This window comes from Meleagris gallopavo, chromosome 14, assembly GCF_905368555.1.
Source record: "Meleagris gallopavo chromosome 14, MGAL_WU_HG_1.1, whole genome shotgun sequence".
NCBI lineage: Eukaryota > Metazoa > Chordata > Aves > Galliformes > Phasianidae > Meleagris > Meleagris gallopavo.
Genome location: NC_139417.1, coordinates 10,887,674 through 10,908,297, shown reverse-complemented (window position 1 = coordinate 10,908,297; position 20,624 = coordinate 10,887,674). Strand labels below are relative to the sequence as shown.

General features: G+C 45.1%; 1 protein-coding gene across 3 annotated transcripts in view; it reads left to right on the top strand.

Moving 5' to 3' along the window:
* The window catches only part of GRIP2 (glutamate receptor interacting protein 2), a 216,085-nt gene that overhangs the window by 176,838 nt on the left and 18,623 nt on the right, over nt 1-20,624 (top strand). For all 3 annotated transcript variants that reach the window (XR_014886302.1, XM_085235675.1, XM_031555581.2), the window contains exons 8-15: nt 2,411-2,558; nt 3,090-3,259; nt 6,565-6,690; nt 7,241-7,393; nt 7,537-7,723; nt 12,341-12,486; nt 13,130-13,210; nt 19,965-20,031. Coding sequence is in view for 2 of the 3 variants with exons in the window: in XM_085235675.1 (XP_085091801.1) it covers nt 2,411-2,558; nt 3,090-3,259; nt 6,565-6,690; nt 7,241-7,393; nt 7,537-7,723; nt 12,341-12,486; nt 13,130-13,210; nt 19,965-20,031 (1,078 nt within the window). In the remaining variant the exon portion in view is untranslated. The remainder of the gene's footprint in view (nt 1-2,410; nt 2,559-3,089; nt 3,260-6,564; nt 6,691-7,240; nt 7,394-7,536; nt 7,724-12,340; nt 12,487-13,129; nt 13,211-19,964; nt 20,032-20,624) is intronic.

The window sequence follows — 20,624 nt, the reverse complement described above, 5'->3', positions numbered from 1 at the left end:
GGCTGTTCTCTCTGGGGAGCAGCAGTTAGCACAGAGCTTTCCAGTCTGAATAAAAGCAAACACTTAGTGGTGCATGAGTAATGGGCTTTTTGGATTTTTGTTGTTTGTATGGTCCCTTGATGCCTATGCTGCAGAAAGCTGATTGTTTTAGACTTAGACTTGAAGCAAAAATAGCTGTTAAAGTGTCTCGGTATTTCTTCTTGAGTAACTCTCCCACCTAAAGCTGGCAGGGTTGAGTGAACACAAGCAAAGTCAGGTTCTGTGCAGTGATTCTTCTTGTGCTGCTATACAGTGGGCCACAACTGGATAGTTCTCAAGAAGGTTTAAAACAGCCCCTTTTTAGCTAGTTTCTTCATAGATTGCTTTTCCCCACCCCCGTAAAGCAAGATGATGTAGTATTTGTAGCTTAATAATGTTTGCAGCTGATTTTGCCAGGCAACAGCTAATAACTGCAATCAGAGATGAGTGCTTTGTCCCCAGATCACAATTACTACAGACATTCTCTTTACCAACTGAGGGACAATGATGAGGGAAGGGAAAAACAGCTACTGGAAGCAGTATGGGAATGCAAGCAGCCAGAAGGGAGCACTACACTTAGAAAACTAGCTCTAGGCGAGGGGGCTGGGACACATGGCCCTTGGCTGATGCCAGATAAACATGGCAATAAGCAGATGCCTTTCTTTTGGAACACAGAAGAGCTGCGTCTTTTCCATGGATGCTTGAAGAGGTTGCAGACGTGCCTGATGGGGCAGGTGCCAAAGCAGCAGTGTGCACTGACTCCCTGCCCGAAGGTTACTGCATGCCCTGCCCTGTCCTCTCAGCATTTCGTTTTAAATTAGCTTGGGTGTAACAGCCCTGTGTTAATCAAGCCTCACAAATGTTGCTAAATTGCAGGCTCTTGACCTTTGATTTGAGTCAAACCTTAGTGGCTCAGCTGGTATTTCTCAATCAGATGCTTCTATAAAATGTATTTGAATGTGTTGCTTTGTCTGTGGCACCAGCGATGAAGATTAAAGGGATGTCAGGATGGCCCGTGCTGTGCAGGGTTGAGAAGGGCCGTGGGCTGAAGGAAGGGACGTATTTTCATTGCAAACATAACTGAGGTCTAGCACCCCAGCATTCGGTTTCCACAACCAGTTTTCCTACCTTCCTCCCTTTGGCTGAAGGAAACGTATGTGTGTGAATCGCTTTCAGAGGATGTGTGCTGGATGCACATGGGCTGCCATACCAACATGTAGCTGATGCTGTTGGAGGTCCTTGGTCTATTGGTGCTTCCTTTGCTAATTAAAGCTTCAGTGCACCTTCCGCAGGCTTTACTCAAGTGCTTTGGGCACTTTTTTATTGAGCTGGAGCTGTGCTTTGAGCCAGGGCCTGCAGGTCTGTCCAGTAGTCCTTTTCAGCTGAGAGTAAATTGTGTTTCATTTGAAGCCTTGCCTAGTCTTCGCTATCGCTCCTTCCTTCTTCCTCCCCCTGGAAAAAGGACACTATGAGTAGACCATAGTCTATTGATACCCTGGCTGATCCCCCACACAACCAAAAATCTGTCTCCAGAGACTCAGAATCTTCAACAAATCTCAGGAATGACCTGGCTGCAGCTTGGTTTTCAGGATCTTCATCAATGCTCCCATTTATCAGAGTGCTAGAATGAGCCATGCATCACGCTTTTGGAGCCAAGTAGCATCAGTGCTTTTAGTGGAGCAGAGCTTTGGAAGAGAAAAGCCTCACCATGAATAATGAAGGGCTGAGGAGGCATCAGGATCTCAGGGGGCTTTGGCAGCCCTTCCTTTGAAGCTGATGTTTGGGTTTCCATGTAGTGCTCTCATGGAAGTCAAACTAAACAAAGCATGTGGTAGGAAGCTCTGTGCCTGCTCCCTCAGGCAGAAACATGCAGTGATACTGCAGAGCTGGTGCTGGAGTAGCCAGGAGGTGTTAACTTATGCTGGTCTTCAGCATGTGAAGCTTCTGAATGCCTCAGGAAATGGGATCCTCTTTCCTTTGGACCTTTTTGAGTTTGTTTAGAAAGAACTCTCAAACAATGATGTCCTTGTGATCTTTCCTTTTTGTGCTTCTCTTTTAATATGGATGATGTGATGGCAGCACAGACTTTGAGCATTCTCTTCATTGATCTTGTTATTTAACCTAAAAACGAGAGGCAAGAGGGTGATTTCCATGAGTGAATTTTGTAATCTCTCTTCACTCTCATACATACTCTGTGCAGAAGCAATTTTACTTCTTGAATTTCCTTCTTTGTTAACTTGCTATGTGATGCAGAGTTGTGAGGTTATAGGATGTCCAAACCATCAAGCACAATCAGGTCAGCAGAACTGGCCATCTCTTTGTTTGCTTCTGTGTTTTACATTTTGCTACTGCAAAAGGCTGTATGAGAAGAGTCTTCTCTCTCGTTTTGCAGACACTGTAACAAATGCTTCAGGACCTCTACTAGTTGAAATAGCAAAGACTCCAGGATCCACGCTAGGAATCACACTGACAACAAGCACGCATCGGAACAAGCAGGTCATTGTCATTGATAAGATCAAGCCAGCCAGCGTGGTGGACAGGTACGGAACTGAACAGACTGGTCCAGTTCTCCATCCTTCACTGCATTTCAGTTCCCTTTGTGGTCATATGTCATTCTTCCCCACCTTGCCTTGAACTGGCCATGTCCACGTGTTCGTAGCAATAAGCATGCTAAAAATATCTGACCTAACATGGGTGGACACTCTTCACTGTGAATGAATGTAGCTCATGGCATATATAAGCTGAGCTGTGATTTAAAAACCTCAGATCTGACTGTCCTGGAGCTGTGGAACATCCTGTTTAGAGCAGGTAGGTAGGGCTTACTGTTGGTTGAACACCCAGTTTGGCTATGACCGTGCACTACTGAAAACATAAAAGATCTTTCCCAAGGCACTGATGTAGACTTGGACCATTGGAGTTGGTATTTTTGTCAATGCTTGAACCTGATGTTCAAACTGAATGTAAAAGCAGATGTGGAAATACATTCAGATGAAGCAAAACAGGTGGAATTTGTCCATTTCTGCTTGCAACCACAAGGACGTGAATTTTGACTCTTGCTATTTCCTTTGCAGATGTGGAGCACTGCATGTTGGTGACCATATTCTCTCCATTGATGGCACAAGCACAGAGCACTGCTCCTTACTAGAGGCAACTCAGCTTTTAGCTGCCACCTCAGAAAACGTCAAGCTGGAGATATTACCTGTTCACCAAAGCAGGATGCCTTTGAAGCCCCCAGAAACAGGTATGTCCATGCAAATGCTGTTGGTTGCTCTCAAAACTCGGTTGAGGTCCCTACTGTGGCTCTCATTGCTTTTGAATGCTGGTAATAAACTCCAAAGGCAGACATCTGTGGAGGGGAAAAAAAATATATTTTGATGAAATGCACGTGATTAGATGATGTTCAAGGATGTGAATAGGAAAAAAAAAGGTAGCATCTGTGGTTGAATAGGAAAATTGGCGTTGGGAATCCCAGAGTTTTGCAATGCTGAGTGCTGTGCAAGCCGCTTTCTTAGTACCTCAGATAAGAGACTTTAATGGAGAGGGAGGAAGCAGCATTGGTGCTGGCAAATGTGTTTCCAAGCTCAGCTTTCATCTGCTTGCCTAGTAAGGCTTTGTAAAGGACGTGTCAGCAGCTAGACAGGATTCCACTGGACTTCCATAGGAAACAAAGCTGAAACACAAGCGTTCATTTTCTGGACCAGCCTGTGAATGAGAACTGCTGCTGTGTTGTTTTTTTTTTTTCCCCTCAGAGAAATACTAGAAACAAATTCTGGCTCATCAAGCATCGAATACCTGTGAATTTCAAACATCATTAGGAATTCACTCTGTGAGCATCCTTGTTGCCTACCTTTAGTTTCTCCTTCCATGTAAGGGGCTGACTCAGGCTCTCCTATATACAGATTTGTGAAATTAGCCTCACTATTAATAGATTTGTTGCAACTCTTGCCTGCAGTTTTGTTAGTCATAGAATCATGGAATCCTTTGAGTTGGATGGGACCCTTAAAAGCCATCTGGTCCAACTCTCTTGCAGTGAACAGGGACATTCACAGCTCCATCAGGTGCTCAAAGCCCATCCAGCCTGACCTTGGCTGTCTGCAGAGATGGGGCACTACCACATCTCTGGGCAGCCTGTGCCAGTGCCTCACCACCCTTATTGTCCATATTGGAGATCTTGTATTTCAGCTGTTTCTGTCTCACCCCCTTCTGCAACCATTTTCCAACACCTTTCCTTTGTGTGTGTGCATTTTAATAATATTGATGCATAAGAGCTACGGGCCCACTTCCTTTTCTACTCTCTTCTAGGGAGGTTTGGTGAAAGGAAGAAATTATCTGTGTTGTCTTTTTTAATATGATGCAGTAAAACATAGAATCTAATAACATCTTCGTGTCTAGAAATAAATCTCTTACACATCCAGTCCCATTTGTGCAGAATTAAAGCTGTTTAACAAAGGGGACAGATCACTTGACCTTTGTGCCCAAGACAAAATGGAAAGCTATAATCCTTTTTCAACGGCTGTTAAAATGAACTATTCTACTTCTTCCATTTGTGCCCTGGTCTTAATCTCCATTCAGGATGTATGCATTCAGCAGCATCAGGAGAAGGAAGATCTGTGGAAGGATAGCTCTGTGTGTTCTAGAGGCTTTTTACCCATACCTCCACACATCAGATCAGAGTGTCCCCACTTTGGTTAAACTCTTAAGGACGTGAGAGATCATAGGGCAGGAAAAAAATACAGTCTTTGTGGTCTAATGCTGAAGCACAGGATTTGTCAAATGGAGTTAGCTTTCTCTGCTGCTCCGGGGGCATTTGGAAAGATTGTGGGAGGATTATGCTCACTAGATCAGTGGGAGCGGATGGTGCCCAGGAGCAGTGCTGGGATGGCTGGTGAAAAGCATGGGAAGTATGGGGAAGGCTCTTGTAGGTTTTTATCCCCAGATTGTCCAAAACCTATTTTCTTCCCCTCTGCAATGATATCCAAGTTTCATAGGCATTTTTTTCTGTTGTGTCAGCTATAGGCTGAGAATTTAAAGACAAATGGATATGAATGGATTAAACTGTTTTATATATATGCCCTTAAGCTCTGTCACTCATATTCTAAGTATTTAATTTTATTAAGAATTCTCTTTTTTGACTGGATTCAGCTCCATTTACTCATTTGATGATTGTTTTTAAAAGCCTCCTGACTCTGAGATTGCTTTTGAATTCACAAAATAGAAATGCCAGAGCTGAAAGTGGATGTTTTAAGAGCTTGATAGAGTAAATGCTAAAGTCAGTAAAACAAAGATTTTAAAATAATCGCTGTTTCGGCCAGAAAATCTGAACTAAGTGATTTGATACCTGTGTTGCATGTACACAAGATGGATTTTCATTGATAAAGGCACAAAGTGATGATCTTTAGAAGAGCGCTCTGGCGGACACTCTGGTTGAGCTGAGTCGTCCTCCCTGGTTTGCACCCTCAGAAAGCTCAGTAGAGCCTGTGCTGGGGAGTTCCCACCTACAGGAAGAGCACAGAGGAGGTTTCATTTGGGAAGGGTGGTTGCTAGTAAGCACCAGTGGTGGGAAGGTTGAGAGCTGTCTTGACAGCACGGTGCAGGGATTCAGGAGAGCAATCCCAGTGCTCCTGGGCAAGGACAATTGAACCCACGCTCTCCATGAGCAAAAGGGGCGTCAGTGAGAGGAAGGACCTGTGCCTGAGGGTGTGTTTTGGCCACTGCAGAGAGGATTTGTGGCATCACTACCTGATGAAAACAAAGCCACATCCCCTGGGACAAGGGATTTCTGGGCAGTGGATGTCATGCTGCAGAAGATCTCTGCTAATATGTGCTGGGGTGGATTTAGGGTGGAAACTAAAGCAGTTGTATGGCCTTGAATAGGGTCTGCCATGTTGGTGCCACATCTTAATTTATTGTTTGCCATAGCACTGGCAGCTCTTCCTGTGTTGGTGGCCTTGTGTAATTGCCTTTAAGCAGCAGTGTATAAAATCCCTTTTGTTCTGGTAAGCTGGAGTTGGCCCACTGCTGCTCTCTTTTCCATATGTGCACCCTGCCATGGATTCCTGGCCAAGAGCAGCTGCTAAGCACCCAAATGCTGAAGCCAAGTGAAGTGCTGGAAGCACCGCTTGGCATTGAGCTTCATCTGGGGAGGGCAACAAGGTGGGAAGCAGCACATGGAGGTTTCCCCAGTGCTGTTGGATAATGCTGATGGCCTCTGTTGGAAACTTGTGGCTGGAGGCAGCTTCTGCACGTCGCACAGCAGCCTGCAAATGATAATGACATCTGTGTGCTGCCAGCACGGCTTAGTCAGGCTGTTGGCTCAGGACACAGAGTTTTTTGAGGGGCATGGGTAAATTTCTGCCACTTTGCATTAAGTGTCATGAGGTTACATGGGGATGCATTTTTGCTGCTGGTGTTTGACACTTTGTGCTTGCTCCTTGACTTGTTCAAAAGCAGTGTGAGTCTCCTCTCTACAATCTCCCAGCTTCTTACCTTTTCTTTCTCTCATTTCTCCATGCCTGTGGTGATTTCTGCTCTCCTGGGTGACATCAGTCAAGGTGCAGAAGAGTGACCACCACCACTGCTGGGACCCCTGTGTCAACTACTGTCACACCCACCACCCTGGGCACTGCAAGACACCCACTTGGAACCAGACGTCTGGACAGGACTATTGCAAATGTAACCCCTGTGCACGGTGTTGCCCCCATCCTTACGTGTGTTCATTTGTCTTGTGCCTCTCCATTTGCTCTACATCCAACTCAGTAGCCTGAGGCATCACTTATTTCCTTCAAGGTCGGTTGGATCTCTCTTCATAGGTGCACTGCTGAGGTGCAAAATCAGTATCTGGTGCAAAATCGGTACCTACAGCCCACACACAGAGCTGCTAACTTCAATCAGAGCAGAATGCTGGGCAGACCCTTTGTTCTCATCCTTTAGTCCCACACTTCATATAGACGAGGCAAAAACTTGAGTTGCTGTGAGCCAAGGAGGGTAGCTCTGGTGATATGTAGGGATGTGGAACTCCAGTGCACCCAGCTCAGTCTTACTGATGCAAGATGTATCTCAGAATTGGGAAGCAAGCAAGGGAGCCTCATTGCTCAGCGGATAGTTGAAGCTGTGGTTTCCCAGCCCTGAAGCTGAGAAGGAGGTAGTTCAAAACCAAGAGGAGTTCAGGGAACACTCATTAGGTGAGCACACTGCATCCTTAACATGCTCTGTATATCCCCAGCTCTGGTGGCCGCCAACTTCTCATCTCCCACCATGAATGCGCAGGGCTTCCCCTGCCAGAACTCGAACACGCTACCTCGCAGCTCCCACCCCATGAGCCCCCGCACCACCATGCTGAGGAGGAGGCAGAAGAAGAAGGAGCACAAGAGCTCATGTAAGTGTGGTGGTGGGCTGGGGATGGGTTGGACATGATGCTGTGCTCACCTTGCTGGCTGTTGGCTGGTATAGGCCTTTATCTCCCCTTGGCACTGCCTGTGATTATGGCTGCCCTAACTTCTGCCTCTTTCCTCCTCTCAGTGTCGTTGGCCTCCAGCACGGTGGGTCCTGGTGGGCAGATAGTCCACACGGAGACGACAGAGGTGGTGCTCAGGGGAGACCCTTTGAACGGCTTCGGACTTCAGCTCCAGGGAGGCATCTTTGCTACTGAAACCCTGTCCTCCCCACCTCTCGTCCGTTTTATTGAGCCTGACAGCCCGGCAGAGAGGTTAGAGACCTTGCCCTTGGATGCTGATGGTGCTGCTGCTGACCATTTCATGGTTTGGTTTGTTTTCTCTCCTCAGAGGCTCATTTAGATATTTACTGTCATCTTTGTAATATCTCCCATTCTTCACTGGGCATGGTTTACTGTCACTGCCATTTCTGCACTCGTCGGCTGACCGCGGCCTCCCTCGCATCCCAGGTGAACGTCTTGGCACCAGGCCGTGGCTGTTCTCAGAGGAGGGAGTGTGTGTCTGTGTGTGAGCACCATTCCCATCCCTTTTGTTTTGCTTTTTTTTTTTTCTTTCTTGTTGAAAGATAAAGCTTTTGTCTGGTTGCAGAAAGAGGAAAAAAGGTATATAAGTGAGCCCTGGAAAGTGTTATCTGCTTGGTTTTATTGTGGTAGAATCCAGCTGTATAAATTGACCTAAAAGTTTTGAATCACCAAGGAGAGTTCTGGTGTAGGATCTGGAAAAATAGCAGAAAATGCTGGGAAATAGTAGAATGAAGGAGCAGCATTGCTGCTGTGTGTGACCCTGAGGATATCGAGAGCAATGAGCCCTGCAGGGGCTGAACCTCAGCGTGGGAGCCGTGGTTAAAATTTTTCCAAAGTCTTTGCTGGTGTAGATGCCCTTGAATGATGTTAGTCTTGCTGGATAGACCAGGTCCCAGCGTGGGACTGGTGTTGCCTTCTCGTGCCATCTGATCCCTGGTTGTGGCAGGGTGGTAGAGATCATCATGAGTGTGTGAGTCCAGGTAGGGAGCACAGGGACATCGAACTGGCATAGGAAAGTGCATTGTCCCAAGTGATGCAGGTTAAGAGGGGTTTTAAAAGTCTTTTATGCTTTTTGTTCATTTGCTTCCAAACAGCGATGAAAGTGGTGGCATTTTGGATTTTTATCCTCTATTACCAGGGTGAAGTCAGCTCACACTGCAAAGCACTGAACTTCTTTTATAAATCAGGCAGCAACAATGCCTGCTGTCCCAGGGGAGAAGGGAGATGTGCTGCAAGCTGCCTGGCTTTGCTTTGTCCCCTTGCCAAAGCCGGTGTGAAAGCAAAGCCTCATGACACAGCCCGGCCTGTCTCAGTGTGCCACACACTGCTCTCCCTCGCGGCTCCCACCCAGCAGGATTCACACTCCCCTGGCTGCTGCCCTCTGCTTTGTGGTGGAAGGGAGCAACCCTGTCTGTATGGATTTGATTTGGGGATTAAATCTCTGCAGCGTATTTCTTCCTTTCCTAGACTGTGCTGCTTTTCCTCTCTGGCAGGTAGACACTTCATTGATCCCTGTCTCTAACAAACTTTCCCACTCCACCCCTTGATTTGTTTCCTGGGTGCAAGATGAAGCCTTTGGGATCAGAATGAGACAATGGTCTGTCCTGGTTATCAGCAGGGAGGATCAAATGAGACAGCACATTTCTTCCTTTCTTGGCTGCCTCCAAACAAACAGCTGTCTGTCCACCTTCCCTCAGCTGTCATAGACAGCAGTGGAAGAATATCTGCCTTGTCCATCTCGGTATCCAAAATCAATGCTTCCTGCCGCGTTACATGTTTCCTAGCTGTATTCAGACAGCTGTTTGATCATCGTATTTCTGGCTTTTGAGTGTGAAGAGTTTGCGAAAGGAAAGTTCAGCAGCTGCGTAATGCTATCAGCACAGCTTTCATCTTCTGGGGGCTGTGACTCACCCACCAGTGTGCTCACACAGATGTCAAACAGACACAGATATACAAACACTCATGGATGTGTGCCTCTAATCCATACAGGTCAGCTTGGGGGTGTGTAAGGGCACAACGCATTGGCTTCTGCAACCAGTGATGTGCTTGCTCTGCAGCTGGGTTGGGCACACATACTAATGACAGTGAAGGAAATCGTCAGCACACACCCAGCCCAGAGCTTGAATTTGTGCTGCTCAGTGTCGAGCAAGGCTCCTCTGCTATTCTGCTGCTGTCTTTGTGCCCAGGGAAATAGTCATGACAAAATGCAAATCTCTGCAATCCCAAGGAAATCTACCCATCATGGACTCCAACACATCCATAGTGCTGTCTCTCAGTGTAGATGTTTGAACTCTTGTTCTTTCTGATTTCAAAGCAGTTCTCCCCATGATCTAGAAGCACTTTGTGAGGTCTCCTGAGAGACTGCCCATCTCTGAGATGCGTGCATCAATCTGGGAAACCTGCTGTGGGCTTCATGCAGGATCCCACAGCAGAGCCAAGGAGAGGTGTGCAGGAGCCTTGACTCCCAGGGCCCTTCTCCCAGCACAGAGACACGTGGCAGTTGGAAACTGATGGTGAAATTCTAGAGTTAACAAGGCACATCAGGTCTTCTCACTCTTGTAGTTGGAGCTAGGAGGTTATGGCTTCACTTCACAAACTTTTATTAACCCGCAAGACTGGGATTTAGACCACCACGATCAACTCAATCAGTATTAAAAGAAATAAAATTCTTCTGACCTAACAGAGCTTATAAAACACTGCAGCAAATCTACCTTGAATGGAGAAGTACCATGTTTTGTGAGAGGGCACCTGTGGTGGAAAAGGTGGTAAATGTTTGCTTTGATGCTATGTAAAAGGTTCCCGTAATCTCCCAGTTCTTGTGGCTGAAACAGCCTCCTTGAAATGATGAAGTGATGTCTGTGTTGGTTCCTCCTTTCCAAATGGTGCATAGTGACCACAGCAAGAAACCCCTCAGTGCTGGAGGAGACCTCTCTCTTGTGCCACTCACCACCTTCATATTTGTGAGCTGGTATTTCCAATATGGTTTTGTGGCAGCTTATATATCTGCAAGCTCAGGAAAGGACTGTAATTAAACGATGAAATTATTCACAAGGTTGGATTCACATATCCTCTATGGAGTTGTCTGTCCTAATCCAGGTCTCCTTGAACAAACACTTCTGAATTTACATCTCTTAAAATAGCTGCCCGTTTTCCATGGGTAGCATGAGCTCAGGCAGCAGAGTGAATGTGTTGCAAGTTTAATACCTTCCCACTTAACAAGATAACCTTCCTGGGCTCTCTCCAAACCTAATCATATCTGAGCTTTTGATGGGCCGCAGACAAAAACTGTTGTTTGTGCATTTTTCTCCAGTTTGAATGTGAATGTTTTTTGTCTCAATACCTGGCCTTTCATATACATCCTGTTGTTTGGAGGTGAATAATACAGCCAATATCCACTGCCTTTGATGTTTCCTTCATGTGCTCGGAAGCTGCAGTACCATCATTTCTTACAGCGGCAACAGGTGTGAGTGACAAAGAGTGGATGAAAGGGTTAGTAAAAATAAATAAACAGTCTTCTATGAAATATCTACGAAGTTGATGTCTGGAAAGGTCAGGGCAAAGAATGTGTTTGATCATTAAACAGCAAGGGAATAAAGGTTCTCTAGAGAAGGCTTAAAAAAGGATAGCCGATCCTTTTAAGGGAAAACTTTGTGGTAAAACAACTCCAAATGCAGAGGTGAATCTTGTTCCTATAATTCTGAATCTATTTTGGAAACCACACTGTAGCTTACATTAATGATGGATGAGTGCTTTCTCATGTTCAGCTTAAGTGGACAGCCTTCCAGATAGGTGACTAGTGGAACATCTGAACAGATGTACTCTGATGAAGAATGTGGAGGAGGATGAAGATGAACAACCTGTTGCCCATGGCCAGACATGGGGAACTCTACACTCTTGTCTTTGTAGAGCCATCACACAGTTCAGATTATAGCTGCAGGAGGTAATGTGCAGGATTGCCTTCCTGGTGAAGAAGAGGGTGGGCAGTGAATGTAGTGGTTCATGTGTGAATAAACATTGCTTATAAATACAGAAGAGTCTCAGGAGACAAACCATACTGTAACGGCATGTCTTGAACATAACAGCTTTGCTGTTGTTATTTTACTTCCAAAGTGGGGAAAAAAAAAAAAACTCTGCTGATCTATGCTCTTCAAGAAAGTGGGTCTAAACCAAGAATCCCAAAGTGCCAGCTGTGGTTCTACTGGCGGGCTATCATGTCAGGATAATACTGGCCTTTCAGGGCAGTTAAAACAGTATCAATGTACATTTGGCTTCCAGAAATGCAATTACAAGGGATAAATGATTATCCAATTTGCTGAGATGTTTCAGTGAGTTCATTGGAATGTAGCTTCAGTATTAGCCATGTATTAAGCAGTGGACTCTGCACAATTTTCAGTGCCCTTAGGTTGGTTTCCAGTGGGTGCAGGCACACAGAATGAGATGTATACAATTAGGTAGGGTAGGAGGGCACATGTCCTTGCAATTTATCACTTGCGTGTCTTGGTCATGGTGTTGACTTTCATTAGAGGAAGGTTTTGGTTTTTTTTCCTTTGGAAGTTGCAGGAAATATGACAAAAAATGTTGTTTTGGGAGTGAAGTATGTCTGAGGTTAAGCCAGCTACAATGCTTTCATGCCCTGTGATCTTCCAGGATGTACTGGCCCTGGGACACACATTGCAGAATGAATGATCATCTGTCTGGGGCCAATTCTGCAGGATTTGTCACTACTTTCTGTGTTCTAACAGATTTACCTGTCAAAAAGTAACTGATGGCTGGTTGTGGGGTTGTTTCTTTTCTTCTTTTCTCCTTTATCCCTGCCTCCTTTACCTCTTTTCCCAATGTGGACTGCAGGTGTGGGCTGCTGCAAGTGGGAGACAGAGTCCTTTCTATCAATGGCATTGCAACTGAGGACGGGACTATGGAGGAAGCTAATCAGCTTCTGCGGGATGCTGCGCTGACGAACAAAGTGGTGCTCGAAATTGAATTTGATGTTGCAGGTAATTGCAAAGGACTTGTTGCTCCTCAGCACCTGCTGGACTCTACTAGTGCTTTTGCTAACCTGTAGGAGGGATTGTGCTTACAAAAATATGTGAGGTTTTCGTTAGACTGCAGTGACTGAGAGGACCCTTGGAGGACCTTTCCCATTTTCTGTTGTTCTCTAATGTGCACTAAAGTGAAGAATCCTTCCTCTTCATCCTTCCATAAATGCCTTCTTCTCACGACTTGGCTGAGAGAATCATAGTGAGTAGATGAAGAGGCTACTTACTCTTCAAGCATTCAACCATTAATACGAATATCTGTACTAACGTATGGTCTTGAAGCAAGAAGGGAGCTGAAGCTATTGGCTGAAGTGTGCAGCATTGTATTAAAAGAAAAAGGTTTTTTTCATTTTACATTGACAAAGATGCCACAGATTTGAAGTATAGCATGATATGAGCAATTCACTTGATGTTCAGGGCATGTATTTTTAATGAGAATCCAGATTTTAACCTGAAGTCCTCAGGGCATCAGATAACAACCTTATTTGAACCTGTAAAACTGAGTTTGATGGGCTTGTTTTTTCTTGGTTCCAAAGAAACCATCCATGCCACTGAAAACTCTTTTCTCCTATTTTCTTTTTGTCTGTTTCTGGTTTTATAGAGTCTGTCATACCCAGCAGCGGCACTTTCCACGTTAAATTGCCCAAGAAAAGAGGTGTAGAGCTTGGAATTACAATCAGCTGTAAGTATTGCTCAGCGTTGCACTAGCAGTTGCAAGAGCCACTGCTTTCCAACATGGCACATCAGAGAGGCCCAGCAGAGAGCAGAAAGATTATGTGGGCTTTTCTGGTAGCACTCACAGTGCTTTCAGTTTGTTCCAGATTGAATTGGATGTGTGGCTTTTGCCTCCAGGAGCTGGCAACTGTAGAAGAAAAGCAGCTGCTGAAGGGTCAGGGCAAAAGATGCGTCTCTGAGAGGCAGCTGAGCAGTTGTTGTGTGCCACAGACTAATATTATGCTATGTTATTAGTAATATTATTTTTATTTCCAGGCCTTGGTGGGCCTGGGCTGAACAAGGCATCAACCTTTTTCTTTCTTCTCTTTTTTTTCTCCTAGCTCTTGGTTGATTATCTTTGTTTCTGTTTTGGAGTCTATTCTAATTTAAAGACCTTCTGGCCTCTCTGAGGAAGACACTGTAAGGAGTTGACATAGGCAGATACATCCATTCTGGATATTAGGAAAAACTCTGAAAGAGCGGTGAAGGCACTGGCACAGGGAGGTGGTTCAGTCACTGTCCCTGGAGGTATTCAAGAGATGTGTAAAGTGGCACTGAGGAACATGCTACTGGGCAATATTGTTGGTAGGTAGGCAGTTGGACTGGATGATCCTAGCGGTCTTTTCCAACTTTAATGATTCTATGATTCTGTCTCAAATTTCGGGTGTGCTGAAATCTTCTTATGACTTGCACCAGTAATTTTTCCCGTATGCATATGTGAATGGTGTCGTATCACTCACCCTTCTTTCAGTGCTAGGTAACCTGAGTTGAATCATCTTAGAGTGGCCATGCCCAGAGGCAGCCACCATATCTCAGATGAGACAGAGCAGCTTGTTAAAATACAGTAATGGGAGCTTATGTCTCAGCCCTCAGGAGCACAGACTCGGCTGTCTCTGGGGAATGGAGTCACAGAATCAGAAGTGTTGTTTGAGTTGGAAGGAACCCTGGTCCAACCCCCCTGCAATGCATGGGGACACCAGCAGCTCCATCAGGTGCTCGGAGCCCATCCAGCCTGAGCTTGGGTGTCTCCAGAGGCAGGGTGTCCACCACCTCTCTTAGTGTTGCTAAGAACACTTTAATAGTAAGCTTCATTAAAGTAGATAAGCTGTTTGCAATTACTTCTTGGCATTTGCAGCATTAGTTGCTGAGTTAATTGGAGATGTTGTGATCTAAGTGGGTTGTTTCCCAGAATAGACATCTACATCTAGAGGGTGATTACTTTGTCATTTCCTCTCCCAGTTTCCCCATTTTGTGCCATGTGAATACTCACAACATGTAATGTTTGGCTTGCTAGTATTTACTGTTTGAAGACACCAGAGTGCTTTCCAAAAGCAGTGGGGGTGTCCATAATGGCCGTCACTGTCAGCAGAGCAGGACCCAGTGGGGCAGAGCTCACACTGTATTCCCCACCTTCTGCGTAGGCACTGCAATGTCAGGTAGAAACCCATGATGAATCTGGTAGCAAGGATCTGCTGGCCTGAGCATGGCGAGGATTTTTCACCCTTATTAAGCTTCAAAGTTTAGATTTGATTTGAGACCGGAGAGCAAAATGAACCTGGAAGTTGCTAGCAAGAATATGAGCTTTTATTGTGGAGTCTCACTTAAATGGATCTGCTTTGGATGTGCATTTACACTTCAAACATATTTTTATGTTGAAAATATTTTCGTTTGAAATGTGTTTAAAAAATTGATTTCACACTCTTTTTGGAAATCACTGCTAAATAAAAAGACAGCGACCCCTGGGTTTTAAATAGTTAGATGCCCATTGTCAATGATTAAGCTGAATGATGGAATAGATTTGATCTTTCTGATTGTTGAACATGTTTACAGGACATTGTTTAAGTGATGAAAACATGAAAACTTAAGATTATACTTCATTGTTTGCTGAGTCAAAACTAAAATTGTATCTACAGACGGAGCAAGAGATAGCAGAAAATGCGGGAGCAAGGATGAAAGTTGAATCCTAATTCTGCTTTCATGAATTAGTCCCCATAAACCTATTTCCACAAGAACCCTAGCGAATTATATCATCATTTTGTCACTCTGCATCTGACCAGGCAGATAAATATGCCCGTGTTAAACGTCAGAACGAAAGCAAGCAGATGTATGGTAAGTACCTCCTGCAGAGACATGATGTGCATGCAGGAGTGTGATGCAAGTAGCGAGAGAGCAGAGGTAAAAATAACCCATCTCTGTTTTGCTCAGTTCCTCCAAGTTGTGCTGATTTGAATGTTTGTTAAGATCTAGAAAGTGTTTTTATAGCTTCTTTCTATCAAAGAAAGGCATATAACTACTGCTTAAAGTGGAAATGAGCAGATAAAATAGGTGACAAACTATTGTGGTTGGATCAGTACAAGACCCCGTGCACTGCCATGACCACAGATTTGGGTTTGTTCTAAAATATCATAGGATGGCACACTGTAAATGAAATATCACATAATCGTACGAGTTGGAATGGACCCTTAAAGGTCATCCAGTCCAACTCCTCTGCAATTAACAGGGAATCGTATGAAACATGAGTTGTTTTTGTTGAGTTTTACCTCTTGGCTTCAGCAGGCTCACTGGAGGTTAATTCCTCAGTTTGGGAAGGTTTGTGACAAATAGGCAAGAAGTGTTATGACCTCATCAGAGAAGTGCTACAGAGATAAAACCAATCGAGTTGTTGCTGTGCTGTGACTCTCAGAGCTAATTGGGAGATGAGCTGAGCAAAGGTGGGGGAGAGCAGGGTTCTTGATGAATACGCCAAAAAAAATTCATATAAAGCAGCTAGAGGAATCATAAATCTGCTGGAAAGCCTCATAAAAGGGCTGGGAACCCAAGAGGTTTGTGTATGAGGAGGGCAGATTCTGCTGGTTTTGCTATGGTCTACAGAGAGGGTCTGGGCTTGCTCCTGGCTGGGGGTGAGTGTGGGGATGTGTGGGTGGTGATGCTCAGTTGTTTGTAGAGATCTCTGAGGTGCTCTGAGTGGTGGGGATGCAAAGAAGTGCCAAGTGAGGTTTCTGACACAATGGTGTGAAGATTGGGCTCTCGTTAGCCTGACCCGCACGGCTCCATTAGCAGAACACACGGCACGTAGTGCTCTGATCTTTCTGGCTGCATTCAGTTCTGGTGACACAGTTATGCCTTTGTAGATTTTTTTCTGTAAATCTCTCACAAGTTAAAATCCCCAGCAGCGAGAAGCGAATAGCCATGTTTTCTTGTGCGTTCAATACCTGACCTCTTAAAGTTAGATGTCTACTTGCTGTTAGCTTCTGGAAAATGATAGTTGATTCCACAAAAGATAGCTTTTCTGTTTTCCTTCATTTGTCTGCTCGTTCACCCCCTCCAAAGGCCAAGTGTGAAATTCACTGCAGAGCATGGGGGTGTTGGGGTTGCTTAAACGGGCACTGAAATTACCTGTCGTGTCAGCTGTACATTAATGCTTTCTATAGCATGTTTATCAAATTACCTTTATATATCTTTACAAATCAATTCCTGTGCCCTTGCTGGGAAGTACTGCAGATAAGGAGTAAGCACTATATCTACTTGTGGATGATAAAACCGGAATTTGGATAGACAGATAACTTTGATTAAGTCTCTTAAGCGGTGTAATCACCGTCCTAGTGAGAAGATGGATCTGTGAGCTGACCCAGTCCAACTCGACTGGCACTGGATTAGCCTGGGACTTGCCTGGCAGTGTGTCCATGAGCAGCACTGTGTCCCCACAGCCTCACAGACATCACAACCACAGATTTGCAACTGATCCACTGTGATGCTTTTACCAAAGTGAGGTATTCTGTCCAGGCTTTGCTACCTGAAGGGTTTGAAAGGATGTAGATCTGTGGTGGTGTAAGTGTCCTGCTGGTGGCACTGATAATTTACCCAGCTGCTACTAAAACTAATGAAGGGTAGAGGAAAAAGTTGAGTCCTGGGGACTGGATTGTCACTGCTGCTTTTTGTAATCAATTCTGATTTGCTTTTATTCCTTTTCTCATTCCTTAGCTATTCTGAGATTATTGGGTTTCAGATTTTGTTTGTTTTTCCCCTTTATAAGAGTTTGCTTTCTTAAATGTATTTTTTGGCGTTATTACAATTTCTTTAATTACATGTTGGCAGAGTGCTGCCTCAGCTTGATCAATAACGAAGGGCATTTATAACTGGTTGAAGCGCTGATGCGTGTGAGATATGTGCTTGTGCTCCTTGGAGGGGAATAATTTACCAATGCAAGTCATTATGCATTCTATTAAAAACACAGAATGGACATGTGTTTTCTGGCCTTGTCATCCATCAGAGAGTAAATGCCGAGCGAGCCAGAATCCCAGCAGAGGTGGCGAGAGACTGAAAGCAATTTATAAAAAGTAAATAACAGTATTGATCAGTTCACCTTTTTATCACTGCCCTGTCAGCACCGCCACGCAGTGTTTCATGGTGAGTTTCTCCCCCTCCCCACGTTTCTGCCTTCACCAACTGTTGATTTATGGAGCTTTCTCTGGGTCACTGGGGGGGATTTCAACTATCTTCTGCACTGGCAAATCCACCAAAACCACAAATCCATCTGAAAAAGAGCTTACTTGCACCCTAAGTGGTCTGTCCTAGCAGGTGGGGGCTACAACCAGACCTCTGAGGAGATGGTGTGAGTATCTACATGACAGCTTCTGTCTCTGTTGTGTGTATCTCTTTCCCCTCTTTCCTTGGCTGCCATCTTCCCTTTTGGCCTGGAGGCAAGGCCAGGATGGTTCATGGGGAAGGGCACTGGTATGCCAAAGGGGAATGAATGGAGTTAGTAACTACTGTATTTAGATTGAACAGGGAGTGACTGTTCAGTGCTTTGAGATTTCTCTCTCTTTGAATCCTATGCCTCTAGAGAGAATGGTTGTTCATTAAGTCCCTTTAACTTACCCGTCAGTCTCATGGGTGCTGACTAACAGTGATGGCTTTGTAAAGCCTTCCAATATCATATTCGGTGACTAAGTGGTTATTTAAAACAGAGGACTATCGTGTGTTCAAGTTTGGATACTCTGATGGTAGGGAGAGGGGTATGCCACTGTGCTTTCTCCTGTTCCATTTAACAGATCTGAAGGAAATCTGTTTGGCTGTGTCAGGTGTAGAGGTGGCTGTCCCCAGCCCTCTGCCAGCAGTGTGGTTCTCTCTAACCCTCTTCTGTCACACAGCCTCTGCTTTGAATCTAATAAAAAAACCTCACGGTGAAAAGCACTTCTGGAAACCTGGATCGTTTTGACAGAACCAGGTTAGGCCGCGATTAAGCACGCAGCGCCGCGTGCCGGGCTCAGCACCTGTGAGCTGCCGACTCTCCATCACTGCCACTCCTACCATTGCCCTGGGCACCTCTCCCAGCCCTAAAGACACGTCCTGTGTTGAAAAGGAGAACAGCAGTAGTGATAGCAGCATGTTTCTCTGCACTGTTTGCCCATGGTAAGCGACCTTCTTAGACAGAGCGGGTCTTTCTGTGTTGATTTTTAGCCACATCAGCCTTCGCACCTCTTGACATACATTGGTGACTGGGTTGGCTGGGTCATGCACTGAATACAGATTAAATACAGCCATGAGCCCTTGGTGAACCTCCACAATCCATCCATTTCTCTTTGATCCACAGCTGCAAGCTGCATGTGAGTTTCTAGATCAGAACTGCCTGGCACTGTGTGCCGGTAAGGCATGGGGAGAATAATTCTTCCAGGCGCCGTATCATTCAGCAGTCTCATTGCCATGACTATTATGAAATCAGTCACGGTCTGCTCTGACCCGACTTTTACACTCAGCTGTGTTGCAGCTGAGATTGGCAGTCGTTTCACACTGTTTGGTGCAGAAGGTTTGGTTACATATGGGAGAGGGTATCCTTAAAGGTGACGGGCATAGCACGTATGTTTTTATATCTTACAAATGAATATAAATAGAAAAATCCAGAGCAGAGATGTTGGCAAGTAAAAGCGCTTATTCCTTTATGTCTGACTTTCTGGGGCACCCTCTCGCTCCTGCTCAGGCAGGTGGATCTCTGTGATTGATGCCACGCACCTTGCAGATATTTTAATCTCTGACCTGCACCCAATACGTTCAGATGCTTTGAGGTTTCTTCCTTCCCACACAGTTTTTTGCTGAGAAGCTCCGTCAGCCTTAAACGAGATGGTGCAGTGCTTTGAGATTTCTCTCTCTTTGAATCCTATGCCTCTAGAGAGAATGGAGGGCGGCTGGAGGGAGTGACAGAGGGTGGGAACTATACTCTTGGTACATGTTTGTTATATGGATAGCAGAGGGGTCAGGAGGGAGTCAAGTCATAAATCTCTCTTGGGCTTCTCAAGAGAGCAGCAGGTCCTGCAGGCAAATTGGAAAATGCAAATGCTCCCAGAGATGCATGGTTGCATCTCTCATGGGCTGAAAATGTTCACAGTCTGGTGGGGGGACAGGAGGATTGGAGACCCCTCCTCCGCAGTCTGGAGTTATCTGATCGTACGACAGAGTGGTCTGAGTAGCTGAACCCCATGGAAAACATTTTTCTTTTTTTCTGGATTCTTTTTCACCTTGAGAATTTTCCATCCTCTTTTACTTCAACACCAGAGGAGGGCAGCGAACAAGAATTTGCAGGAATTTATTTGTTTTTTTCTCCTGGTTGTGGCTTCCAGAAAGTCAAGTGTGAAGCACCATTTTGTTAGAAGATGTTTCCTTTCCTCCCAACTTCTTTTCCCATCTTAGATGGCAGGCTAAGTTTTGCTCCTGTTTGTCTCTTGCAGCTGCGAGCAGAAAGCCTGGGGAGCCTTTGATCATCTCCGACATCAAGAAGGGGAGTGTAGCACATAGGTGAGTGCACAATTTCCCACCTGCCAAACCTGTGGCAAAATATCCAGTCCAGTAAAGAGAGGTTAGGTAGACAGATTCCCATGTGATATAGCACTAAGGTATGGATTTTGCCATTATCCAAGCATATGCCAGCCCTAGAAGTCTCTCTTGGACCACAGTAGAGTTTGGAGTGAAAACTCTCTTTATTGAAGCAAGTAGAGTTAAGCTAATAGAGAGGATGGCTGGGGCACTGATTCAGAAGCCTGCTGAAGTTGGATGTTTACATCTATGAGCATGTGCCATGTTTCAGGTAGTTTGCTGTGTTTCAGCTGCTGCCTGGATGAACTGAGCGAGTGAATTGTGGGCACTGGTGGAGATCTGTACCAATAATTCTGCCTTTTTTGGCTGCTCCTCTGATTCCAATGCCTCCTAGCAAGGCTTTCAGGGGAATTTAGTACTCATGAAGGCTGATTTTTAAGTGAACTCACTTGTGTGTTTTCAGAAAAGGCAGAATATCTGTCAGTTAAAGATCACACATTTTTGAGTGCTGTAGGTTACCCAGACTATATATCCATATAGGTGAGAGTGTTAAGCTGATGTGCCTGTCTTGTTCT